The following is a 27,953-nucleotide window of genomic DNA, read 5'->3' on the forward strand; positions in this document are numbered from 1 at the left end:
GAAACTCATGTTACTAACTACTGATGAGCAGACACATAACTGTCACACAGTTATAAGGGAGGAGGTCGCATCTCAGCCTCCTGACTTATAACTGTGTGACAGTTATGTGTCTGCTCATCAGTAGTTAGTGACAGTTGTTTCTGTATCCCCTCTGTAGAGAACCTCTTTGGTACAGTCCATAAATCAGGAAATTAAGAGGCTGACTCTCAATTACAGTAACTGCTGTAGATTTTATCAGGTCAGAGTGAGGTCACATGACCCAGCTAAAGAGAAGAATTCAGATAGAAAGGAATAACTAAATAAGGTAATACTATCTATCTATCTATCTATCTATCTATCTATCTATCTATCTATCATTGTCGGGATTGGTATCCAACGATAGAAAAGAAAAAAAAAACGGAGTGCTTCTTTAAGTATTTAAAGCCTGATCCAACTAAAACCATTCAACTTCAAATGCAACTTATCCAGGAAACTGAGATATGGGCTGACCTTTGAAAGGATCTTTGCACTGAAGGACTGCTTTCTCTGTGACTAGAGCACTGGCATAAAGGGCATATTGTGTTCTCCCCCAAATTACTTTTCCTAACTAATAAAAAAGTTATTTTTGCCTCTTTAACCTCTATTAGTCCAAGAAAGAAAATTCCTGGCAATCACAGCCATAGCATAACGTTCACGAATCTGGCAATGATAGCTGCAACATAGACTCATTCTTTAAGATTGCACCCTCATGCTACCTTAATGCAAAAGCTCCCATGTAGCCACTGCTATAATATGTATGCAGTGACATACTTGACTAATATTGGGAGACAGGGACGTAGCTATAGGGGGTTCAGAGGTAGCAGCACGTCTGGTCCTGGTGCCTAAGGCGATGCAACAGGCCCCTCTGCCACATAAGAAGACATGGTATTATAAATGCCACTTGATTGGTGGGGGGCCCTGTTACAAATTTTGCATTGGGGCGCAAGAGCTTAAATTTTCGCCTCCGGCGATAGATGTCAACTTCTACGTAATAGTACTGCTTTTAATGGGTTAGAAAAAAACAAAAACTTCAATTTTATGGACCCATCACCTTAGCTTTAACATGCTCAATTTATTCAAGATACAGCATTCGATGATTTGGATTACTATATGTCATGAACATTTTCGTTTCTTGTACTCAGTGGTGCAAGTCGATGCCTTGGCTGTTCCGCAACAGTAGAAATGGCCATTAAAATCCGACATGTCTGATCTAAGTAGCCCCTAATAGAACAGACCTCCGAGGGTCAGCCAACTCATTTATCACTCAATGGAAAGACTCTCACTCATGGAAATGTGCTCTCACTGGACGGCGGTGTCACCAGTTACAATGCGGTCTCACTGTATGTGCACTGACTACTGATAAGAACCAATCAGCTGCTGTTTTTTGCAAATTTGAAGGGGGGAGAAGCGATGAATAGAAATTGGTGCAATCAGAAATAGTGATGTTGAAAATAACAACCAATCAGATTCCTAATTCCAATTTTACTAGTGATGGTGAGAAAATGTCAGCCCGTATCTGAGTAGTTGTCATGGGCATCACCAAGCCTTCGTATTCGTTTTTTACATGACCCTCCTTTGTGTTTTGCTCCTCAAGTGTCTCCAGTTTTTTTGCAACTTTCGTAATATATTTTATTTGCAGGATTGTGCTTGATGTAGGAGTAGCAGTCCAAAGAGGCAACAGAACGATTGCAGGAAAATCTGATTCCCTGCTGTTGCCCCAACGGCCCATCAACAACCATTGATGCTTATGGACTGTAGACTATTGATGCAGAGGCACTGTAGAGTAGTCACTGGGAATTTAATTTCCTCGCGGCTTCCCCGATCTTCGTCTGGATTGCTCCTGATTTCAGCAGACACAATTTTGCAATTGAAAGTATATTTCTCAAAGTTGATCCCAGTTCGAGAGATCTCAAGGGATGTCATTTTGTGCATGTGTAAAGTAACACAAACTCCAACACAGCGAAGCCGCCAAGATCCGGTCTGGATGGGGGGGGGCACTTTGCATTCCAAAGGTTATCCCTTTTCTTAAATTTTGATTAAGTTTATAAGGCCCAGACTTGCCAGCAAAGGGGTAGTAAGACATAAAAAAAAAAGGGTCTGCTTTTTTTTCTAGAAATAGCGCCACCCTTGTCCATAGGCTGTGTCTGGTATTGCAGCATCAACCCATTTAAGTGAATTACTGAGCTGCAATGCCAGACACAGTCCTTGGATAAGAGAGGCGCTGTTTCTAATCTCAGACAACCTCTTTATGTCACCTTTGGGACTTCTCATTGGAGTCAATGGAAACGTTTAGCTAAGTTTGTGTGCGCTTTTTTAATGACGGGTCATTTTCCATTGGCTTCTACTGAATGCAACTGCTGTGCCATGGTGTCTAGCGGCCCAAAATGTCAGCTGCAACTTTCTTGACTATTTTATTGCCCCATTCAACGCCACGTCATTCGGGTGATAAAAGTGGCCATGTAGCCTGGGCTTAGTCTCTATTTCTCTGATGTAGATCGGTTATATCATATCCATATTTATCTCGCCACGTCTTGGATAGTAGCATTCTACGAACTGTAGATGGAGCGGTGTACTATGAAAGAAGAACAAAAGTGCAGCCTAATGGGGGGAAATCCAGCCTTTTCTATCGATAGACCCTTATATAATATGTCCTGATGCACAGTAAGCACCTCCAAGACTTAACCAAACAACACTATATAGCAAACTTCACAATATCTTCCATCTTCACTATTAAGCTACTCTAGAAGCTACTTTAACCTTATACATATTTAGTCTATAACAGAAATTGTAGGACATGAGCATCACCAATAAAGTGTCCGAAAGTGGACCCATTAGTTGGCGCTATGCCAATGCACATTATAATGACAATCTATTAAAATGTGAGAGCCTTAGAGGGGGATTCCACATTCAGATTATTTTCATGTATTGGTTTGCCTAGGACCCTCTGCGTTATTGCTTCTATGTATTTTAGTCATACAACTATTTCCTGGTGCAATGGGGTTTGTGAGACTCAGAAGAAGTCAGGAAAATGTTGGCGCCCACCACTTTATGGCTCACACAATGGGGGTTATGTATTAACAGTGTCATCTGCAAGGGGGCAAGATCATTGAGACCTGTGGTACTTGTTTAAAGGAACACTCTAACGTATACACTGTGTTGTGCCTAGTGCAGGGCCTGAGGGGGCGGAGCATGACCAAAGATGGAATCCCTGTGTGATGTACCGCCCCCTCAGGCTCTGCATAGGCATAACACAGTGTATACATTTTACAATTGTTCCTTTAAATTCCATATTTTGTAATGTATTTGAATATTATTTTTCTGTAATAAAATTAAAACATGTTGAGATTCAAGATAAGGCTATAGAGGAACGATGGCTGCTAAGATAAAATGTGTTCTCTACGTTTGCCATGTACCATGGACTTAGTTGTATCCCATTTTAATACAACTAGTCAAAACAAAAAAATGTGAGAGAATTTCCACCCAAGACATAAAATTGTCGTTTGAGCACTTGCCGAAGTTTGGTAATTATATTTTATTTACTTGAAGAGACATTGACATTTTTCTGTTTTGTTGTGGCGGCCATTTTGCAAAAGTGAAAACAGGAAGTGCAGCCATATTGGTTGTCACCTCTTAATAATCTTCTCAGAAATTGATGGTGCCCTGTATATAAAGGAAAAAAAAAACGGATTCCCATAGAAGAGAGCTATATGTGGCGAATTATTGCTTTCTCCCAGTCAGGCAGTTGCTTCCATTGGAGAGAGATGAAGGAAAGTCTATGTGCCGGATCAAGTGTACATGTAATAGACACAACTTCTATCCAGGACTTTCTGCCCCTGGTCCAGCTCCTTGGTTTGAGCGCCTGATCCCGGGCAGCCGCTTCCAAGCATGTCTCTGCAGTGAAAGCTGCTCGTAGAAACCAATGAGATCTCAACTTCCATTCCTTAAAGGGGTATTCCAATTTCAGCAAATCAAAGGTTGTTTTTATTGTATAAGGAAAAGGTATACAATTTTCCAATATACTTTCTGTATCAATTGATGACAATTTTCAAGAGCTCTGCTTGCTGTCAATGAATAGGAACATTCATGTGTGAATACCGATACTCGTCATGCGACGGACACAGGTGCACGGCACGTTACAGTTACAGAGTGTGTATTAGACCTCTGCTTTATAACGATCCCAGCACCTGTGTGTCTATCGTATGACCAGGACAAATTTTTAGCCACTGGAAGTAGAAAGTTCCTATTGCATGACAGCAAGCAGTGTTGATACAAACCATAAGGAGTTGATACAAAAACTATATTGCAAAATTGTATAAGGGTATGTCCACACAGAGTTTTTTGCAGACAGAAAAATCTCACCAGATTTTGATCTGCCGGCACTTACTTTGCTCTTTTGGCACTTTTTTTTTTTTGCTTTTTACGGCCGCGCCCATTGAGCGCCGCGGACATGAAACGCCGTGAAAAACGCTTTCTCTGCCTCCCAGTAATTTCAATGGGAGGTCAGAGACGGGAATAAAGAGCACATCGCGTTTTTTACCCTGCGAGCACTTTTTGCCGCTCGCGGGAAAAAAATGCCTCTGCCTCCCATTGAAATCAATGGGAGGTGAGTTCGGCTGTTTTTGGCACAGATTTCGACGCGGTTTCCGCGTCAAAAACAGCGCCAAGAAAATCTGTGTGAACTAGCCCTTAATGTTTATTATCCGTGCTACTAGAGTTCTGTTTTGATAAATGATGCTGATCTCCCCGGGAATCGGAGCTCTGTAGGAACCCCACGTTTAGCTTTGTATACAGGGCATAATGCCAAGTCTATGGAGAAATTAAATATTGAAAGGCACCTGGTATCCTGTAGTACTTGGCAAAGCCGAAATAAAAATCGGATGCAACGTGTGTTTTAAATATTGCAGGAGGGGGTTAAAGTTTGATTATCCCTTTAAATTGAATTGCTCATGAACTAAAGAAGGAGGGAATAAAAATCACTGATATTTTGGAGCCTCTTGATATAAACTTGAAGGTTATCCGGAGAGAAAAGTCACCTCCAGATCCAAATCCACAGCTTCACTGCAGACAGAGGTGCAACTCCGCATCGTACAGAACTACGCCACACACACATACACACAAGCCTGTAAAGTTTGCACTAGCTGTGCAGTGTTCTGTATATTGCTGGAATGTTTTATTGCTATTTTGTATCAAAAAAGAAAAAAAAAGTTTGCTATTAAATAATTTTTTTTGTGGTTGGAGCTAATATCTTTTTTTTTTTTTCTCTTGAGGAATATATTGTGTTTTTCTACTGTTATTTTGTACAGAGAGATGGAAGGTAATATAGATCTTATTGTTATTTTGTTGCCTCCTAGAAGCATAAAGTGAAGCTGTCGCATACTCTAAGGGCCTGTTCACACAGAGTATTTTGACGAGCTTTTTGGAGCGTAAACCGCTCCGCAAAACTCGTCAAAAACCGGCCGAAAATGCCTCCCATTAATTTCAATGGGAGGCGGGGGCGGTTTTCTCCCGCGAGCGGTAAAACCACCTCGCGGGAGAAAGAAGGGACATGCCCTATCTTCGCTCGTTTACGCCTCTGACCTCCCATTGACATCAATGGGAGGCAGAGAGCGTATTTAACAGAGTTTTTTGCCCGTAGCACTCAATGGCCGCGGGCGAAAATCGCGGCAAACGACGTGCAGGAAGGAAAAAATCTGCCTCAAAATCCCAAACGGAATTTTGAGGCAGAATTTTACTCCTGCAAAAAACTCAGTGTGAACACAGCCTAAAGAGGCAGCTATTTTGTGGTTTGGACAACCATGGAACCAGGAACCTCATAGAGGCGCGAGGCACATGCCCTGGAATGCCAGTAGTGAGTGGAAAAAAACCTCCCACAAAATGTCTGCTTCCTACCGTGTGCAAGACACAGGTCCACTTTAAAGAAAAATACAATATTTAAAAAAAAATGTTGACTATATTTACATTTTAATAAACTTTGCAATTTATTTAATTTTAAATTGAACTATTTTTTAATTGTGTTTGATATTTGGTTCTGACGCTCTTCCTCATGATCGGAATAAATTGCAAGGTTCAAATCTATTTAATTTTGCATATTACAAATGGTATCTTGATTATGGTTCTCCTTTAAGTTTACTGTAAAACCCACATGAAATCCCTTCATTCCTTCTGATAGTTAAGTGTTTTAAAATATGATTTAATCATTAAATATGTTTATTTTTTAATGAATGACGAATCATTGTACTTTATTTATTTGCTTATGTTAAAGTGTTACTCCGGACGTGTCTGTATGCTGTGGTTGGGATGACAGTGCCGATAAGGAGACCTCCCTAAACTTCATCATTACGAGAAGTGATGTGAAAATCAGCACTGCACAAAAAATGTTAACATATGCCCCGCCCATTTATATAGGCCATGCCCCTAAAAGGCCCCCAACATAAGAAAAAAACAAGAAGTGGATATGACCCCTTCATCACAACCCAAAATCAATTCAGACCCCAAAATGTGTTCAGACCAGACCCCAAAATGAATTCAGAACCCCTGGACCAGACCCCAAAATAAATAAACACACCAGACCTCGGAAAGTTCTCAGACCAGACCCCCACCAGTTACCGACCTCTCCTCACTCCTGTGGCCCGCTTAACTCCCAGGTGCCACCATATACAACTTCCTGACGCCAGGGCCATGGAAGGAAGTTCTTTTTGGTCCCAGTGTCAGGATACGTCACCCAGGAGACTTGCCCGCTCTTCTGGGAGGTCTACCCTTGTTTTGGGAGCCTCCTGGATCTTGCATGCTAATACGACAACCTTGCCAGTCACATAAATTATGAGTTTACACATTTTAAAGGGAACCTGGCAGCAGACTCTTGCGTCATCCACTGTCCCCTGCAAAGACGTTAATCAAGAGCGGTTAAGGGGGTTAAAGCTGCTGATAAGTTCCCTTTAAGGGGGACTTCATCTAAAATTGTTTTTCAATATTGTTATTTTTTTTTCGATTTCAATTTTTTTTGATTATCTTATTGCAATACTGTGATAGGACATGAACCTGCTAGTTGTGTCTTTATGTTGGTCTTCTGCTATTTGTCAGAAATTAAAGTGCGTCTACCAGGGTGTCAGATCTGATATAAAACTATGTTCCACGTAAAAACGTGGGTAACTTTGTGATCACAATACATTACATATCTTGTACTGATCATCCGTTACAGCATGTGTTATAACCCAGGGCTACATTCACAATTCTGCTGGTTGCTAGTCAACAGTCAACACTGTTTGACAGACACACCCCCTATTGCCTCATTTTACTGCTTTCTAGTAGCTGTGTTAGTTTTATGATGTAAAATTGAACATGATTTTTTTTTTAAATACAGTATAATGCCCCGATATCTGCCCCCATACAGTATAATGCCCCATAGCTGACCCCATACAGCTTAATGCCCCAAAGCTGCCCCCATAGCTGTCCCATACAGTATAATGCCCCATAGCTGCCCCATACAGTATAATGCCCCATAGCTGCCCCCATACAGTAGACTGCCCCCTCAGCTGCCCCATATAATATAATGCCCCTAGCTTCCCCATACAGTATACTATCCCCATAGCTGCCCCATACAGTACAATGCCCACACAGATGCCGCCATGCAGCATAATGTCCCATAGCTCACCCCATACAGTACAAATGCCCCATAGCTTCTCCATACAGTATGATGCCCCCTTAGCTGCCACCATACCGTATAATATCCCAATAGCTGCCCCCATACAGTATAGTGCCCCTATAGCTTCCCCATACCGTATAATATTCCCATAGCTGCCCCATACAGTATAATGCCCACACAGATGCCCCATATAGTATAATGTCCAAACAAGTTCCCCCATACAGCATAATTCCCCATAGCTGCCACATACAGTATAATGCCCCTTAGCTGTCACCATACAGTATAATGCCCCCATAGCTGCCCCATATAGGATAGTGCCCCTATAAGTTCCCCATACAGCATAATATCCCAATAGCTGCCCCATACAGTATAGTGCCCCTATAGCTTCCTAAATGCAGTATAATATCCCAATAGCTGCCCCATACAGTATAATGTCCCCATAGCTGCCCCATACAGTATAATGCCCCCATAGCTGACCCCTACAGGATAATGCCCCATAGCTGCCCCCATACAGCTGAATGCCCCAAAGCTGCCCCCAAACAGTATAATGCCCCCTTGGCTACCACCATACAGTATAATGCCCCCTTAGCTGCCCCCATACAGTATAATGCCCCCACAGCTGCCCCATATAGTATAATGCCCATATAGCTTCCCCATAGAGTATAATATACCCATAGCTGCCCCCATACAGTATAATGCCCCCATAGCTGCCCCCATACAGTATAATGCCCCCTTAGCTGCCCCCATACAGTATAATGCCCCCTTAGCTGCCCCCATACAGGATAATTCCCCCTTAGCTGCCCCTAGTGCCAGTGCCCACATATAAAGTGCCAGTGCCCACATAGATAGTGCCACAGTGCCCATGTAGATAGTGCCCATGTAGATAGAGCCACAGTGTCCCCTGTAGATATGGACAGTGACGACAGGGGCTAATCCTGGAGCAGAATCCCCTGCCAGAGCGTGACGACGAGCCCGACGTCACTGTCCATAGTTGGACAGTGACATCAGGGGTTCCCTCTGGGGGCGGAAACCCTGGCCAGAGCGTCGGCAACTCTCAGGCAGGGGATTCCACTCCAGGAGTAGCCCCTAACGTCACTGTCCATTAGACGGACAGTGACGTCAAGGGCTTCCCTGAGCACAGCGCTTAAAGAAGCGCTGTGCCCTGGGAGACCTCGGCGAGCGGAGGAGGAGCTCCCTCTGACCTGAACTAATGCTGAAGCAGGGAGCTGACGATTCCCTGCTTCAGCATTGGGTTCAACTGTATCTGTGTCCTGAGGAAGCAGATACAGTTAACAGTGGGATACTGCCCGGAATCTGGAAACTGTCCCGCTGAATTCGGGAAGGTTGGGAGGTATGGTTCTGGTGATACCCCCCAGTCCTGCAGCGATAACATCACGTACATCATTCATGAGATCGCTGCAGCCTCAGCAGTCTCGTGCCGTACATGCAAGCATCATGGCTGAGGCTAATGATTGGCTGCATCTGTGATGAGCAGAGTCGCCACATTATCATTAGAGGGCTGGGGATTTAATGACAGCTCTATTATACTGCTGGGGGCTTAGATACGGCACGATCTTAGGACCATACACACAGATTAGGCTCCGTATCCACTCCCGTCACCCCCTGGTCTCTGAGGAGGTGCTGTCCTTAGGGTCACCGCCTTTTCCACCCAAAAATTCCGGCTAGGTCCAGGGTGTCCAACACATGCCAGTTTTATGGCGCCTTTTTACGTGATTTGCCATAAATGTCTGATTGGTGGGTGTCTGACAAATGGAGACACAGCACAATATAAGGAACAGCACCTGGTCAAAGGGGCCAAGACAAACCAAAGGGCTGCGTCTCCTACCGGTCAGACCCTATTCATTTATATCATCAATATTAAGTCATATAAATGTGTTATAAAAATTGCTATTTGATCATTTTGCACTTATGTAAGCTCGGCTTACACTTCAAATGTCTGTAACGGGTCTCTCAAATTTTGTTCATATGTAATTTAACCATGTTTAAAATGTATTTATGAGTTTTTTGTTTTTTTTAATAAATAAAAATGACAAATAAAATAAAAACATAATATATAGACATAACGGTACGGACAGTCAGTGACTACAAATGAACTCGTCACGGCAAGGGAGATGATGACGTCACTGCGCGTCACTGTAACTTCCCCTCACATAGGGACTGTCCGTATAAGAATGTCAATAAAGTTCGAGAATCCCGCTGATAAAGGAGGCTGGTTGAAGCGTGTGACGTAAAATATGTGAGTCAGTGACGGTTGCTAGGAGACAGTGGGAAGCTGCCAAACCTGCGGCCTTAGGTGAGACGATGAGCGAGCCCGGAAGCGAAGAAACAGAGTCCGGACCAAAAGATAAGATGGACGTGGAAGACCGCGGAGCTCGGGAGATATTACTGAGAGAGGCGGCAGGACTCCTGCGGGAGCTCCGGTGAGAGAACCGCCATCTGTGTCACCAGCGCAGGAGTCACTTTCATGGTTTCTCTAGGAGGGGAATCAACCTTCTCTATCGATCTATATCGTCATGTGACCGCTGACTAATGGGAGCTGACCATTCTGGGACTTGTAGTACTACAACTACTATCAGACCTGACTAATGGGAGCTGACTGGCCATGCTGGGGCTTGTAGTACTACAACTACTATCAGACCTGACTAATGGGAGCTGACTGGCCATGTTGGGACTTGTAGTACTACAACTACTGCCAGACCTGACTAATGGGAGCTGACTGGCCATGCTGGAGCTTGTAGTACTACAGTTGCTGCCAAATCTTACATTGTTTACTTTTTTTTATAATTTATTCACAAGGAATTAGCGCTCACATGATGTCACCGGAGCGGTATATAAGATCTGCGGCGCTCTGTGATTGATTTTTATCATGATTTGGTGCCGATCTTGCAATCTGGATGTCAAACTTTATTAACCTAAAACCGCCTGGAGAGCCCCTTTAATCATCGTACAATGAAACGTTTTGCCACCTTCTAATATTTGTGCTTAAATGCAGAGAAAGTAAAATGCAGAAGATATTAGAAGCTTTTCATTAATACAATGAATAAAATGGGCTTCATCTGTCATAGTTGTCAGTCAGAAAAATAGCCTTCATGCCTATAGCAACCAATCAGAGCTCTGCTTTCATTTCTTAAACTATGGTAATGAAATGAAAGCTGCTCTGTGATTGGTTGCTTTGGGCATCCAAGCCAGTTTTAATAAATTCGCAGGCCTTTTATTTACAGCGTTCGCTTCATTTTGGTCCCCGCATCAGGACTACAATGGAGGCTGGGTTAGTAGTGTTTGTAGATGTAAGGTGCTATTCACACCTTGGTTATGGTGGTGTAACCCCGATATAGATAGATATACATTGGTTGTCGTAAAATAAAATCTGATTACTTGCGTTCTATATTTCTACGGGAACCCGCTGTATTGAAAAGCACGATCTTATGGCTATGACCTGCGCTAAAACTTCTAACAAGTGGGTGGAATAAATAAATGAATCTCTAGTTCTTAGCGCGTCATTCTACTGGGTGAACCTTGGACTGGCAGAACAAGTCCAGGCCAGCAGGAATGAGTCGCCTTTGTGTCTAAGAATGGTGTGCGCGACGCTGGTATCGTTTCTACCATATATTCATGGGTTTCTTGCGTAGAACATATTGTATCCGGCTATTATAGTTGCACAACATCTGAAGAACCAAAGCTTAGGCCGTCAGCTGCAATAAAGGCCTGTCTTCTGCAGGACGCATTTCGTTGATGTGGTATCGTAGGTGTTTTTGTATCCCTGGGCAGGTGGGCAACACTTGGTGTCAAGGCTTCAAGCTATGACCGGATGTGATGCCTCCGCCTGCCAGTAGCACAAGTCTCCGGGTAGCCGTACTCTACCAGCCGGGTCACTGAGACAGTTGCAGTCCTGAGGCTTTGATTGCCGCCTTGTAAGCAGAAGTTTCATCTTGAGACGTTGACTATTTTCTCTACGGCCTCTATAAAGGATGCAGTAAAGTTATCTGAACATCGCTCCACATTAATGCTTAGATTGCCCAAAATAGAAAATTCCTGGCTGTTTGTTGCGCCATAATAGTGGTGACGATGATGATTTGCGGTGTAGAATACGTTTATAAAGCCTTTGTTCTCATCTCCTAAAGTCAGGGCATAAATAGGATAAGCCGTCACTTTCTAAGGGCTCGTTCAGACGGGCGTGTATCCCGGCCGTCACACAGACTCATGTACTTCAATGGGGCTGTTCACGCGACCGTTGTTTCAATGGAGCGTGTGAAGGGTCCGTGAAAAAATAGGATGTGTCCTATTTTACTACGTGTCACGCATCCCTCCATAGACTCTAGTCTATGAAGGATCCGTGACCATGCGTCCCGCACGGGTCCACCTCGGACTGCCGTTTTTCACGTCACAGGTGGCCGACGCTCGTCTGAATGTAGCCTGAAGGACAGACACCCACCGGTCCTGAGAATAAAGCGGCTGTAGCACTTCATAGAGGTCGGGAGTCTGGATTGGTCCGTTGCTGATCGTAAAGCCCACTTTGCGTTTTGCCATGTTGAGTGTTTTCTGTTTTTTCTTTTTGTTTTGTTTTTTACAAAAATCTGCTGTTTTTATCACAGTTTAGCGTAAATCCTGGCAAAACAATGCTATCTCATCACAACATGTGAAAAGACCCTTCATGCACCCTAAGACCTGTTCACACCTCGCATTAAAATCCTACGTGTATTACCTTGGATTACTTCCGCAGGCGTGCAGCAGATCCGCACTACGATTAGCGCCATTGTCATTCAATGGGGCTAATCCACTGCTTTTCCATGCAGAATACCCAAAAATAAGTAGCCTGCTGAAAGTCTGATTATATTCAGTGGTTCAGACAAAAATCCGCACATAAAGTCCGTAGCATGTGATTGTGGAAAGCACAGTTACATACATGGGGTGCAGATCGTCGTCAGAATGGACGTGGATTTCGGCACGGGAATTACACCTAATCCACCCAAACCTTGTATGAAAAATGTAGCAGAGTTTTTTTTTTTTTTTTCTTTTGTTTTTTTTTTCCCACGCTATGTTTTTTTTTTTTTTTTTAATGACCCGACCATATACAAGTAATGTTCTATTTGTATTGCAGCTATACAGGACCGCTGTCTGATGAGGATGCTCTGCTGCGTTCCTGTGAGTCAGGAGCTGAGTGCCCGCTGTTTACATCACTCTGTGTCTGGCTGGTGTCAGAGCTGAAATCTGTGTCCTACCTGGTGGAAAACGTCAGCCCAACCGAAGGTGAGCGGCCCTTGTTAAAGTTCGGGTATAATGTGGGTTTGTGAGCAGCTTCCACTATGACGTCCATACGCTGTAATACGGCCTATAGAAAGTGATTGTCGAGGCGAGGCAACCCCTTTAAATGTTATATATTCTGTCTTTATCTCTAATGAATGTTTAAAGGGTTATTATAGCCAAAAATTATTTTAGTTTACACCCATGAAGGAGGTAACATGTCTGTATGTGATTGGCCACAACATGGTTACTTTCTGGAGTAAGGAGAATATTTGGCAACCGCAGAAAAAAAAAAAAAAGTTTTATAATTACCCCATTCTGGGTTGTTATAGCGACGAGTCCCTGTGCTCTGAGTACAGCCTGGCCTCCGGGGATGATGCTACAGTCCATGTGACCGCTGCAGCCTTTGATTGGCTGCAGTAGTCACATAGGAGGAAAGGTCCGCCTAGGAGGCTGGGCTGCGCTCAGAACAGAGGATTATGTCGCTATAACAACGGCCGGGACTCAGTATAAAAGTTTTTATTATTTTCTAACCCAAAAAAAAGCAGTTTTTTTGTTTTCTGACTTGCGTTTTTTTTTTGTTTTTGTTTTTTTTTTTACACGCTGCGGATTAAAAAACATGGCACCGCAGGTCAATGTATTAACGTTTTCTTGGTGGATTTTTTTCCGCTGTGTGGATGATATTTGTTCAAATCTCGTCTACTCTGCTGCTACTGTACCTGCAATGAAACAGATTGGCCACTAGATGTCAGCACATGTAAATGAATAATGAAACATTTCCGATTTCACAAGGACAGAGACATGACTAAGTAAATAAACTACTAAGACTCTGTTCACACTTCTGGGAGAGGCTCTGTTGGCAAATTTGACAGGGGGAATAGTGCTGCATGCAAACGAGCGGAAACCACGTCTGAACACGAAAAATACCATTGTCCATAGACTTGTCGGGAAACACTGGACGCAAGTGCGAACAGCGCCTAAAAACCATAAAAATAAATATTTTCACAAAAATAAGCGATGTGTTACTTTCCGATTCGAACACCTGCCATTAAATGTTAGCATTAGGTTCATCTGACCACAATGAACTGTCTGTGTTTCCTGATTGTTACCTGGATCAAACCTGTTGTGGTTTCATTTCTCATTATGTGTAACATTATTGTGGGGGAGTTGGTCTGAGTGCACAATGTTACACAGGGGCTGAGAAGGGGACCTTTAAAGACGGACTTCCCCTAATTAGTTCTCATGCCGGTTGATGTGAAAATGTAAAATACAAACCTTTAATTTGACTAGGACTTCGGCCACGTCCAGATGTGAAGCAATTTACATTACAACCCGTGTGGATGAAGATATTATAAAAGCTCTCCATGACTAGTGTGAACAGAGCCTTAATGATAACATTTGCCTGCCTGCAACCAGGACTAGGGGGAGTTTACTGCATACAGTTTTATTATTGTGTTTAATGTATAAATAGTATACAGTGAACTCTTAAGCTCCCCCTAGTGGTGACTGCAGACATCTAGAATGTTATTGCAGGAGATGTGAAGCTCTGTATCAGAAAAACGGAGCTCCTACTCCTATAAAGATATGTTAAGAAATGAAACACCACGTTTAGGCCTTATTCACATGCAGCGTTTTTCTTGCGTTGCAGCTCCGTGTGACATCCGTGTACAGCGCGTCTGTTTTTTTTGCGCGCGAATGTCATCTGTATGTCACTCGTTGTTTACGTCAGCAAAATAAACTCAAGGAGGTGTTTGTTTTTTTTCCTCATTACTTTAGCAACTGTTGCGTGAAAAACCCATGGCACACGGATGTGCGTTCCTGTGCTGTCCGTGATTTTCACGCACCCATTGACTTCAATGGGTGCGTGATGCGCAAAAAACGCACAAGAATAGGACATGCAGTGAGTTTCTTGCAGCGGATACGCTGCGTGAAAAACACTGAATGTCTGAATGGCCCCATAGACTAACATAGGTCCGTGTGACGTCCGTTGTTTTAACGCGCTTAACACGGACGTGAAATACGCTCGTGTGAATAAGGCCTTGGTGTTCCCCATGACCTTTCAAAAAAGAAAAGCTCTAGTCTGACCTGGACCGTAAATTTAATTTAATACTAATAACTTTTTTTTACTGACACTAATTGTGTGGAAATGGATGTGGATTGTGACTTGTGATCCACATAATGTCCTTCGACAACACTGAACGGGCGAAAGCTATTCAAAGAAACTTTTTTTTTTTTTTTATGAAGACAAGATTGTGGGAGTTATTTTTTTCTGTTTTCACTCACTTGTGTATCACAAAAAATTATAAGATATATATATATATATATATATATATATATATTTACTACCGTTCAAAAGTTTAGGGTCACTTAGAAATTTCCTTATTTTTGAAAGAAAAGCACAGTTTTTTTCAATGAAGATAACATTAAATTAATCAGAAATACACTCTATACATTGTTAATGTGCTAAATGACTATTCTAGCTGCAAACGTCTGGTTTTTAATGCAATATCTACATAGGTGTATAGAGGCCCATTTCCAGCAACCATCACTCCAGTGTTCTAATGGTACATTGTGTTTGCTAACTGTGTTAGAAGGCTAATGGATGATTAGAAAACACTTGAAAACCCTTGTGCAATTATGTTAGCACCGCTGTAAACAGTTTTGCTGTTTAGAGGAGCTATAAAACTGACCTTCCTTTGAGCTAGTTGAGAATCTGCAGCATTACATTTGTGGGTTCGATTAAACTCTCAAAATGGCTAGAAAAAGAGAGCTTTCATGTGAAACTCGACAGTCTATTCTTGTTCTTAGAAATTAAGGCTATTCCATGCGAGAAATTGCCAAGAAACTGAAGATTTCCTACAACGGTGTGTACTACTCCCTTCAGAGGACAGCACAAACAGGCTCTAACCAGAGTAGAAAGAGAAGTGGGAGGCCCCGCTGCACAACTGAGCAACAAGACAAGTACATTAGAGTCTCTAGTTTGAGAAATAGACGCCTCACAGGTCCTCAACTGGCAGCTCCATTAAATAGTACCCGCAAAACGCCAGTGTCAACGTCTACAGTGAAGAGGCGACTCCGGGATGCTGGCCTTCAGGGCAGAGTGGCAAAGAAAAAGCCATATCTGAGACTGGCTAATAAAAGGAAAAGATTAATATGGGCAAAAGCACACAGACATTGGACAGAGGAAGATTGGGAAAAAGTGTTATGGACAGACGAATCGAAGTTTGAGGTGTTTGGATCACACAGAAGAACCTTTTGTGAGACGCAGAACAACTGAAAAGATGCTGGAAGAGTGCCTGACGCCATCTGTCAAGCATGGTGGAGGTCATGTGATGGTCTGGGGTTGCTTTGGTGCTGGTAAAGTGGGAGATTTGTACAAGGTAAAAGGGATTTTGAATAAGGAAGGCTATCACTCCATTTTGCAACGCCATGCCGTACCCTGTGGGCAGCGCTTGATTGGAGCCAATTTCATCCTACAACAGGACAATGACACAAAGCACACCTCCAAATTATGCAAGAACTATTTAGGGAAGAAGCAGGCAGCTGGTATTCTATCTGTAATGGAGTGGCCAGCGCAGTCACCAGATCTCAACCCCATAGAGCTGTTGTGGGAGCAGCTTGACCGTACGGTACGCAAGAAGTGCCCATCAAGCCAATCCAACTTGTGGGAGGGGCTTCTGGAAGCATGGGGTGAAATTTCTCCCGATTACCTCAGCAAATTAACAGCTAGAATGCCAAAGGTCTGCAATGCTGTAATTGCTGCAAATGGAGCATTCTAAGACCAAAGCAAAGTCTGAAGGAGAAAATTATTATTTCAAATAAAAATCATTATTTCTAACCTTGTCAATGTCTTGACTATATTTTCTAGTCATTTTGCAACTCATTTGATAAATATAAGTGTGAGTGTTTATGGAAAAACACAAAGTTGTCTGGGTGACCCCAAACTTTTGAACGATAGTGTATGTATAACTTGGCTTGTATTAATCCACCCACTAAGGCTCACTTTTTAAATCGCTGTCAAAATGTGTTTTTTGATGCAAAAACGCAGAAAAACGCATTTTGACTGCAACGTGTGAATCCAGCTTTAAGCTGCCGTACACCTGAGATAGCCGTCGGCTGAATAATCATTCAGCCAACAGCCATTCCTCCCGACTCTCCCATATACATGCCCTCTCTGCCTGGCCGAGTGTGTATGTGTTCAGCAGGGAGAAGTCCTCTGGCAACGGCTTATCTATTTGCAAACCATAGAACGGGCGTGTTGAAGTTTGATGCCACCATATACATTAGATGGTCGGCCAGTCCCGACTAAATCAGCGGGTTTATCCGGCATACGTCTAATGATAATATCTGCAGAGAATATTACACATATTTCAGTGCTGGAGATGTGTAAAAGTTGTAAACTTGGGACATAAATAATAAATGTACATTGCCAGTGATACATGGCGCCACATAGGTACTGTGCGTATCTCTACCACCTGGCATAAGAAAGTTACATGCGACCGACCATTTCCATGTTATTTTAAAAGGAGAGTGATGAGAAGACGTGTTGGACGTCTCCTCCGGATCTGTACTGAGGAAAAGGGAGGCTGCGTCTGATAATTTATCGGAGGCGTTGTGTTCGGAGGGGGCGCTAGCTATCGCTGTAACGCAGATTTCGACCGCTGCAAATCTCTTGTGTTGAAGTGTAAGCGGGCAATTTACATCTTCCAATCAGTGATGGACAAGAAGGAACTGCTGCTTCTCCAAAAAGAGGTTCTGCAGCTGCTGCCTATTATAAAGAATAAATCTTGGTTTAGACAGTGCGTTTTTGTTGCGTTTTTAACATGCGTGGTTTTGGTTGTTGAACTCCCGTTGAGAGACGTGAGATTTTATCTACACCAAAAAAAACGCCTAATGTGCTCTAAATGATAAGAAATCCCGTTTTCTCGTTACATGCCACATTGTCATTCATCAGTGAGAGCAGTCAAGTATATGTTACGTTTATCGTGTGTATAAAGTGAATGATTGCTCCAGGATGTAATACAGATCATCTTCTCCGCAGGCCCCGCCGATTCAGAGACCTTCCAGCTGGAGATGAGTGGCGTGATGAGCGAACTTCACTGTCCCCACACGTCGCTGATCTCTGGAAATGTCACTTCTAGGCTGCTCAGACCTTCAACCTGCCTGCAGCTGATTGGTGAGGACAAACTTTTCTATAAATGTCCAATAATTCAGAATATTCTCTGTCGGGTCCCATTGATGCCGGATTAAAGGAGTTTGCAGCATAAATATTTCTTTATCTTTTTTTTTTTTGATCTCCTTTATCTAAGGCGTTCTTATATCGCGTTATTGCCCTACGCTTATCGTGTACGTGGAGAATGTCTCAGACGTACATGATAAACATGTCCGGAGGCCTAAAGAGATTTTGGCCTCCATTGCGCTGGTGTACATCGGTATCCCCTTTTTTTTTTTTTTTTTTTTTTTTTTTTTTTTAAGGAAAACGTATACAGCATGTTATATTTATTTCTTTATTTTTTACCATATGAGTCTATAGGTAATGGATGCCACTGTATGGCATCCGTCACAGGTATATGTTAAAAGAAAAGTGACGTCAGAAGTTTCCAAATGCCTCCGGCCCTCTGGCCAGTGGAGTGTTGTTAGGGTGACGTATTTCACTGTATGCATATACAGTGAGATACATTACAGCCTTCAGTCAGAGGTATATAGCGGGAGGCCTTCTGACGTATACCTCTGACAGAAGGCAATAACGAGATGTGAAGGGGACCTTAGTCACCGGGCCGGAGCTTTCCAGTATGATATCCATGGAGACCATACTTTGTGAAAGGTGGCCTGGCAATCATGAAGAAGGCTAGTGAATTTGTCACAAGCCATTATCCATCCCAATTTAATCGAGGGAGATTTATTGAGTCCTCCAAATTCTAGCTGTGGCAAATGAATGAGTTCCCCTGGGGAGATCACGAATCGGTGCATTCAGAAGTGCCACTCAGGATTTTTCCAGAGGTTTAACCCACTCAATGAGGAGATAGATACGAATGCAAAATCTGCTTACTTTTTGGCATTCCTACCAGCTGAGATATATTGTACCTCAGGCAGCGCCAGAGCTACATAAAGGAAACACAGATGTATACACCTTACCGACAAGCGGCTAGATGCCATCGTTGAATGACTTTCCAACCAGCCTGGACCAGAGACGTCCCTCGTGGCATTTTTACAGTGATTCATGTTCGTAGTTTGGATAGGCCGAGCTCCGATTATCAGTTGGATGATGAATTTTTGGTCTTGGTATTTGGAATGTGTTCGTGGTATAATGTTATAAGTAAACACATTTAACAAGCAGGTGATTCCTTTACCTTAGTATTCCTGAGCACGGAGCTAGAGGCGGCTCGAATCCTGAAAAGCTCCGGTGTTTCCACCTCTGAACGTATAGGACACGATGAAGATATTCTAGATGAGTTACGGCTCGTAGGTAAAGCTTTGGATTTTCCTGACCTCTCTCCGGAAGTCCCAGTGACTGAGCTCATGAGGGAGCTGGAGACCAAGGTAAATGGGAGGCATGGGCCTTTTAGATTGTAAGTTCTGTGACCGATGCCCTTTCTACTTTCTAGAACTGTGTGCATATAATGTGTTATTATAGATCTGGCGGGCAGGATTGGCGTTTCTTTTTAGAAAACATTTTAAAAAAAATTAATTTTTCCTTTCACTTATTTTTAGATTACAGAACGTTCTGGGTCGGCCCAAATGTCTCCCCCTCTCTTCAAAGCTCAGCTACAGCCTAAACAATGGGTGAGAAGCCGGGTTTCCTACCTTTGCAAAAATGATTCCAGCAATCATTAAAAAAAAAAAAATAATACAGCAAATATCCAAACTATCTTGTGTTCAGATACAAAACTTCAATACGTAAGAAAATGACGTAATACACGTTCTCTAAATGCTAAATTCTGATAAACCAGCACACGATGGCACCTTCACACTGGTCTGGCTCATATCATTTCACCTGACGGCAGAATTGGACTACACACAGGATTTATTTGTAGTTTAACTTGGCGACACATAGGTCTGCATAGGAGCTGTATACATAAAACTGTAGGATATTTCTATCTTATCAAGACTGTTTGCAAAGTTTCTTATTTTAATGCAATCGGAGTAAAGTCACTGTCAAGGAGCTCCTTGCAATTTTCTTGTAATTGGTTCTTATAAGCTTTTTAAAATCAATGGGATCTAGGGCCTGTCATGCCTCATCCCAGCATCAGACTAAGGAGGCTCATCACAAAGGTGAAAAATTAAATTTTTTGGTTTATATTACATTAGGGCTTGCCGTTGGATGGTTGGTGTGCCACCTTATAGTGTACCACATAGCGCTCAAATAATACAATGATACAATCTACAAGTAACGTTTCTGTAATGTACCTAAATAACAATTCATTGAAAGAGTTATGGAAGCTCCAGGTGCCCAGGCAATCCGGGCCAGTGGTGCCCCTTTCAGCAAAGACGAATGATGTGCCATGTGTAACCGCTCATATTGCACTCCCCTAAAGCCTGCCATGCACCCGCCCCATAAGCCTGGATGTACCCGCTCTATGAAAGTTGTTTCTAACCTCTTGAATCTTTGGTTTTCTTTTCCAGTCCTAGAATGTTCATTTTACATAAGTAATTATTTTTTTTTCTTTTTCCCCTCAGGAAATCCTGCAAGAGTTACATTATTCCATGCTCAAGGAGTACGATTGTAGGCTGAGGATGTTGGTGACTCGATTTGAAGTTACGGTGCAGTCGTTTCACTGGTCCGAGAGAGCTCAGGTCAGTTATCAAATAATCATCACTTTATTAATCTAAGGCTATGAGACTGTTCGGGTACATCCCCCACACAACATTAAGGCTGGGTTCACACGAGCATGTTCGGTCCGTAATGGACGGAACGTATTTCGGCCGGAAGTCCCGGACCGAACACAGTGCAGGGAGCCGGGCTCCTAGCATCATAGTTATGTACGACGCTAGGAGTCCCTGCCTCGCTGCCAGACAACTGTCCCGTACTGTAATCATGTTTTCAGTACGGGACAGTAGTCCCACGCAGAGGCAGGGACTCCTAGCGTCGTACATAACTATGATGCTAGGAGCCCGGCTCCCTGCACTGTGTTCGGTCCGGGACTTGCGGCCGAAATACGTTCCGTCCATTACGGACGTAATGTGCTCGTGTGAATCCAGCCTAACACTGAGGAATTTACCACCAGATTTTCTGTGTAGAAATTCTGCAAGAGCAATTGACTGACTTGTATCGCGGATTCTCAATCTTCGGACTATTTCCGCACGAGTTTTGTGCATTTTTTTTCCCGCAGTGTGAGGATAAGATTTATGGAAATCTCCTCATTTACCTTGCTGCTACAGTAACACAGCAGATTTTCCGCAATGACGTTCCTTGCAGGAAATCTGCAGCTTATCCACCCCGTGTGCACATACCCTTAACGTAAGCAACAACAAAAAAAAACGCCTGTGTCAAGGTTTCAGTGTTACCAACCGCAACCAATCCTATAATGGCTTTCGTTTTCAAACCGGCAAAATGAAAGGAGGAACCTAATCGTTTACTACGAACCACAATCCTCCTTTTTGTTAGAACGGTTCTTATGCATAAGCGTCAGTGTTTTTTGTTGCCGAGCTGCAATACACAGACCATGTAAAAGAGCTGCGCTATGTCTGCAAAAATATCCAACGGGTCTGCTACCCTCTGTGGCAGCTTTATTCTTGTCCCTTGGTGTGGGTTCCAATGGTTGGGCCCCCACCACTCACACATTGTTGGCGTCGTATTCTACACCGTTCAGTCATAACCTTAAAAACCACTGACAGGTGAAGTGAATAACATTGATTATCTGGTTACAATGGGGAAGTATATTAGGCAGCAAGTCAACAGTCAGTTCTTGAAGTTGATGTGTTGCAAAATGAGCAAGTGTAAGGATCTGAGCGATTTCGACTAGGGCCAAATTGTGATGGTTAGACGACTGTACGAGAGAATCTCCAAAATGGCCGGTCTTGTGGGGTGTTCCCAGTATGTATTGGTTAGTACCTACCAAAAGGGATCCAAGGAAGGACAACCGGTGAACTGGCGACAGGGTTATGGGCACCCAAGGTTCATTAATGTGAATGTGGAGTGAAAGCGAATACGTCTGGGTCATCCCAAAGTAGAGCTAATGTAGCTCCGTGTTGCTGAAAAAGTTACTGCGGTTTATGATAGAAAGGTGTCCGAACACGCAGAGCATCGCAGCTTGTTTATACATATTATTCTCACTTTCTCCACAAAATCACATCTCGGGAGCATAAAAAAAACGTTGTGATAAATAAAAACAAAGTCTTAAATCAAAGCCGTGCAGCATTTTAGCAAAAAGTACAAAAATAGACTTTTTCATTCAAACTTTTTCATCTATTGTCTTTGGCAAATGTGGGAGGGCGTGCCGGAGTGCTGGTCTGATGCACATGCTATTCGAGTATCTGTATCCATGTTATCCGGAGGCTCTTCATCCCTGTGTTTGAGGTAGGAAAGGTCGGTGTCTCAACCCACCATGAACAAATTAATATAAGTGACACGATACTTAGGTGATCGAAAGTAAAAGTTTGATCATTTGTGCGGCGGGCCGCACAGTCCAGTCACCCCTAGAAAAATTCCCGAATTTGCCATTAAACTCTGCTCCGCTGCCATCCAAATTCTGTCCTTCCATTAAGCCCATACCCAAAACGCACCAAACTCCAAGAAAGTGGGAAGACACCAGAGGGTCAATTAAAATCTTTCACAAAACCATTTTGATCCGGTCAGAAATGCATCCTGGGGTCCATTGAGCAACCTATAGGAGACATGCGACCTGTCCACATCCAGTCTGTTTATCCGGATCCCTTCTCGGTTTAGAGTCTGCTGGACAGTATCGCCAATACCCACAATGCACTACAGCGAACTGTGTTAGTGATCAACGGAAATCGCCCTCTAACGAAAGGCTTCCAATAGTCCGATACTCAATCTAGCAGAATTCTACCCTGGGGAGCATTCTGTCCGAATTTTACCAACTACTGGACACCGTCCTACATGGACCTGGTACAGTAATAGTCGAGGAACACCTGCTGAGCAGAGGACACGGCGTGCGGTCTCTCATACAGTGGAGCTCTGCGATCATCTGATGAATCCATTGTCTTTTACATGATATGGACGGTCAGGTGCCTGCGTGTCCCTTACCTGGGGAAGAGATGGAACCAAGATGCACTATGGGAAGAATTGAAGCCGGTGGAGGCAGTGTGATATTCTGGGCAATGTTCTGCAGGAAACCTTGGGTCCTGGCCTTCATTTGAATGTGACTTTGACACGTACCACCTACCTAAACATGGCTACAGACCAAGTAGCCCCTTCATGACCACAGTATTCTGAAATAGCCGTGGCCTATTTCAGCCCGATAATGCCCCTACCACACTGCAGAGATTGTTTAGGAATGGTTTGAGGAACATTACATAGAGTTAGAGGTGTTTGACTTCTCCAAATTCCCCAGATCTTGATCGAGCATCTGTGGGATGTGCTGGAAAAATAAGTCCAATCCATGAAGGCCGCACTTTACATCTTCACGTCTTGGTGCCAAATATCACAGGACGCCTTCAGAGGTCTTGTGGAGTCCATGACCGGTCAATGGCTGAATGCAAGGGTAAAGGTGGAGTAGTGACTGATGGCAACCAATCAGATTCCAGCTCTCATTTCTCTAAGGGCCATTGGAAAATGAAAGCTGCAATCTGACAGGCAACTAAGGGCAACTCCTCCAACTTCTTATAAATCCCTCTGTCAAGTCCTTTCTGCCCATGGTAGGGTAGAGTGTGTCCGACATACTCCGTGTCTCATGACTCACATTACATATTTAACCCTCTAGTCTAGGGGACATTGCGTATTATGGTTCGTAATCTAAATGTCTCATCTCTGTCCTTCCCTGAACACAGGTAAAAGGAGAATCCATGAATGAAGTCTACCTGCCTATAAGAAAGTCCCTCAGAGCAGAGTCCAGGATCACAATCCCACATTTATTGGCTGCCCGGGAAGACTACTCCCGAATCCTACACACCTGCAATGCCACCTTCTGCCAGAAAACCCGCACTGCCATCCAGAAGGTAGTGACCAAGACGAATGTCCATCCTAACAGCAGAATGTGTCTCTATAGATTATCTTTCCTTTATGACTATTAGAGCCATCGCTTCTCCAGTACTAGTAGATGGTTTTTCAGTTTGGGTGTATTAACATGTGGTGTTTTTTGTATGTTTCTCTGCTGCATCCCATTCCCATGGAGTCCTGTTCACACTTTGAAAAAGCTACAACTTGCCCTAAAAACATGCAGCTCTTTGCCAGTCTCTGCATATTCTACCCCGTACCCCTATGTGGTGTTTTCCCCATTGACTTCAATGGAGAAAAGTAACAAACAATTCACAGAAAAACTGGTTTGACAGTTATGTTTTTCCATAGACGCAGTTCTAGGAATTTTTATTAGAAGTGCACCTTTAAAGAAACAAAATGTAGAACATACACTCAAAAAAGATGTGTTGCAAGATGTGAGCCCCTTCTGTCTGTAAGGCAACTGACTGCAGCAGGAGCCCTCCCCCTTGGCTCTGTCTGCAGTAGGAGGCCAGAAAATGCTACCCCCCCCCCCACTTCTGTGTTCTCTGCAAGATTCCTACAAGACTGCCAGTCTGCAGGATTTTCTAAAAGCCTCAAACAAAAAACAAGTGTAAACTCAAGGTTTTCAGACTCCGCAGTGGTTCGGCTTCCTTCTTATCCAGCCTTAGACCTTTTAAAAATGCTTCATCTTCTTCTTTCTTCTTTTTTTTTTTTTTTTTCTTAATTTTATAGGTGCTCATGACTGGTACTGTGCCTGATCGGGGAGGGCGACCTAATGAAATTGAGTGTCCAATGCCTGTGTGGGAGAAGAGGAGAGAAGGGAGAGGTGGAAACCAGCGATGGGGCAAAAGAAGTAAGAGAAAAAGGACGTGAGCCCAAATGAGAATTGCATATCATATGGTATATTTAGTGCCTGTTTTATACCAAATGAATTCTGTGTGCGAGCCGGATTAGAAGACTATGATGCCCATCTGTGATATTTTTGGAAACCGTTTACTGTGGCCAGGGTAGTGCTACAACTTCATTACAGAGACATAGTATCTTACTTTTTTTTTCTTAGTCTAAACTTTTAGTTGTCCATGAGTCACCAGCTGTTGGACACCTCCCCGGGGAAAAAGGAGGATCATCTGACAACATGGCCGATCCTCTTTTTTTGTATCTGTTGGGGGTGGTGGCTGTTGGCGCATGTTGAGAGTTGCCATCAAAGCTTTACAACGCAGAAAGTGTGTGCAGCTTTGCAGATTCTTTTTTTCGTTTGGTGGTTTACTTAGAACTCTAGTATTGAGGTTCATAACAATATCCTGGCCAAACATGTGTTGTCCTTTATAATTTGTACACTAACATGGAGAACTTACAATTTATTATAGGGAATTATGATGTGACCGATCCGATGTAATGATTGATGTGCAGCACTCCAGCAAATGTAAAAAAAAATATTTTTGGACATTTAATGCTTGCTTTCCAGCAATATCCTAGCTGTGCATTTTGTTTCATCCCATCTAAAATTGTACCTGTTTATTTTAAATCCGTTCGTTATGGGCAGCTGTGTTATGTGATCTCAGTCTGACCACCAGTCCAAAGCTTGCTCCACTGTGTGGCTAACTTCCTGTGAACTACAGGATTTCATCGGCCTCTTTCAAATCCCTCCTAGCAGCTGCCGGACACCTCCCCTCTCCTCCATTCTCTGCCCTCCTTGTTGTTCTGTATTCTCCACACGGCTCTCCACTGCTTGTAAGAGCTGACAGGAAGAAACCGATCAATCACAAGCAGGAGGCAGGGGAGAGCGACTGAAGCAGCATCTCTTAGGAATACACTGGAGTCTAAACAGAGCACTCCCAGATAGCAGAGAAATGTAGAGTAGGGGGAGGTTTATAACTCCTCATCCGTGACTTCAGACACTCTCCCCTGCCTCCTGCTTGTGATTGGTAGGTGTATTCCTGTCAGGTCTTACAAGCAGGAGGCAGGGGAGAGCAGTGTGGAGCTACATCTCATAGAATATACCGGACTCTGCAGTGTGAGTTAGGAGTTTTGGAAGTTACATATCATTGGTCTATCACTTGCTGCACTTAGATAGGACTCAGAGCAAGTACAATGAGATGAAACTCCACCCCCTCTGCCTCTGAAAAGCCAGAAGCTTCATGGGAAATGTAGGCTGCAGGGCTGTACACGAGACTACTTTAGGGGTACCATATCAGGGGAAAAAGAGCCAAGATGGTGGACAGACCATACGTGGCACATCAACTAAAACAGGCATACCCTACATTATTCTTTAGTACTAGCCTAGGCTGCACTAAACTGCCGGAGGGCTTCTTTAATTTAATTAATGACAAGCAAATTGTTAATTGTATAAATGTGTAATATAATGTGCTTTTTTTATTTTTAAGACCTAATTTCATAAAAAAAACGGAGTTAATATTCATAAGTTAAAAGTAGACCTGTCCGCTCCCCTGACATGTCGGTTTTACTAAAAAAAACTATTCTGGAGCATATTTTCTTAGAACTCTGCATTGTGTCGTTCTTCTGTTATTCCTCCTGGAAATGTATGAATAAATTGACCATCGGTTGTTACCATTCCCATTCAATGGGGTGTGCCCCTGCACAGTCTGGTACTGTTGATAAAGGTAATTGTAGCACACGGTTGTCCATTTTTTATTTTTTTTTATACATTTTCAGGAGCAATAGAGTCCTAAGAAAGGATGTCCTAGAATGTTGATTTATTAAAACAGACATGTCAGGAGAGGTGACCGCTCCTCCTTAATCTTGCTATTATTAATCAGATGTTGATAATCTGTATTTTTATTTGTTATGTTTTTTAGGGATTTTCCCATCAGGCTTTTTATGCCATATCAACTGGATGTACCCCAATAGTCTGAACGCAGGGGGTCTGACCTGGTGCCGGCAGAAAAGTTGCTGCTCTGATGCAGCTTCCGTCAATGGGATATATGGGAACAGATTCACGCACTCGTTCGGGTGTTTCCGTATTTCCCATTGACTTTGAATAGGACCCATCAGCAGAAATAGGGCAGCTGTTTTTTATTTAAAAAAATCGATTTGCCCCGTGAGAAAAAATATCCTCGGAAATACATGTCATTTGAAAATGTAAAAAAAAAAGTCATTATTTGACCTTGTTTCATTATGCAAATTATTCATTATTCCGCAAGAGTCCGGTCCAAACTTCTGGATTTGGTGCTCTTGGCATCCCACAATCCGCCACGGCAGCTTACAGGCTCAGAACGCGAGGTCTTGCTTTGTCTAAAAGAGCGCCATCTACTGTACTAATATAGCAAATACCGATCGGTGCAGCGCTGTATTAATACAGTAAATAGTGCTCCTTCAGTCAAAAAGCGAGAACCCAGAGGTTGGTACCTGACTTTTGCGGAAATTCGGGTCATTTTCATAATTAAAACAGGTCACGTAATAATTATAAAAAAATTTTTTAATGACATGTATGTACTAACATATAATATTTATTTTTCCTAAGGGGCTTTTTATTTTTTTTAATAACTTATAAAACCGGTCGCCCTATTGCTGCTAAAAGGTACTCTTTTAATGAAGATTGCCCGTGTGTTGGAGGGCATTTTTTGGGAATGAGCATACGAGTTCTCCCGATCCAGTGGTCAGACCTCCATTGGTCAAACTAATAGTATATCCATATAACATGCCATAAAAACCTCTTTAAGCTGTACAAGTCTATGTATATAGTATACACACATAAACTTTTGGTTCCCACTCAAACGTATGTAAAATGAGGTTTATCTGCTTTATGTAAATTTGATTGCTTTAATAAATAACGAACAAGTTAATAAAACTCTCGGATTCTGCCTCCTTTCTGTGTCTCATGTTCTCATGTATGTGTTTTTATAGAACGTTTAGATGTTTGATTTTTTTTTATTTTTTTTTTATGCACTTCCT

General features: G+C 42.9%; 1 protein-coding gene and 1 pseudogene across 2 annotated transcripts; one reads left to right on the top strand and one right to left on the bottom strand.

Moving 5' to 3' along the window:
• The first annotated feature begins 9,889 nt into the window (after window positions 1–9,889).
• FAM98C (family with sequence similarity 98 member C) lies at window positions 9,890–27,849 on the top strand. Of its 2 annotated transcripts, XM_075836254.1 has the most exons (9): window positions 9,890–10,101; window positions 12,780–12,928; window positions 17,964–18,098; window positions 19,278–19,462; window positions 19,634–19,705; window positions 20,600–20,716; window positions 23,873–24,040; window positions 24,774–24,894; window positions 25,409–27,849. In XM_075836254.1, the coding sequence occupies exons 1-9, from the start codon at window positions 9,983–9,985 to the stop codon at window positions 25,435–25,437; spliced, it is 1,095 nt and encodes a 364-aa protein (XP_075692369.1). In that variant the 5' UTR covers window positions 9,890–9,982; the 3' UTR covers window positions 25,438–27,849. The 2 variants fall into 2 exon arrangements, with proteins under 2 accessions (XP_075692369.1, XP_075692370.1); XM_075836255.1 differs by having other exon boundaries at window positions 24,774–27,849.
• Window positions 22,315–23,083, bottom strand: LOC142658924 (mpv17-like protein 2; annotated as a pseudogene).
• Window positions 27,850–27,953: the final 104 nt, after the last annotated feature.

This window comes from Rhinoderma darwinii, chromosome 8 (assembly GCF_050947455.1).
Source record: "Rhinoderma darwinii isolate aRhiDar2 chromosome 8, aRhiDar2.hap1, whole genome shotgun sequence".
NCBI lineage: Eukaryota > Metazoa > Chordata > Amphibia > Anura > Rhinodermatidae > Rhinoderma > Rhinoderma darwinii.

Bases quoted from the DNA above. Each gene is read 5' to 3' on its own strand.
- FAM98C (XM_075836254.1), top strand. From the start codon at position 9,983: ATGAGCGAGCCCGGAAGCGAAGAAACAGAGTCCGGACCAAAAGATAAG. The intron at 19,463-19,633 runs GTAAATGGGAGG...ACTTATTTTTAG, and splicing joins TGAGGGAGCTGGAGACCAAG to ATTACAGAACGTTCTGGGTC. The intron at 24,041-24,773 runs GTAGTGACCAAG...TTAATTTTATAG, and splicing joins CCCGCACTGCCATCCAGAAG to GTGCTCATGACTGGTACTGT.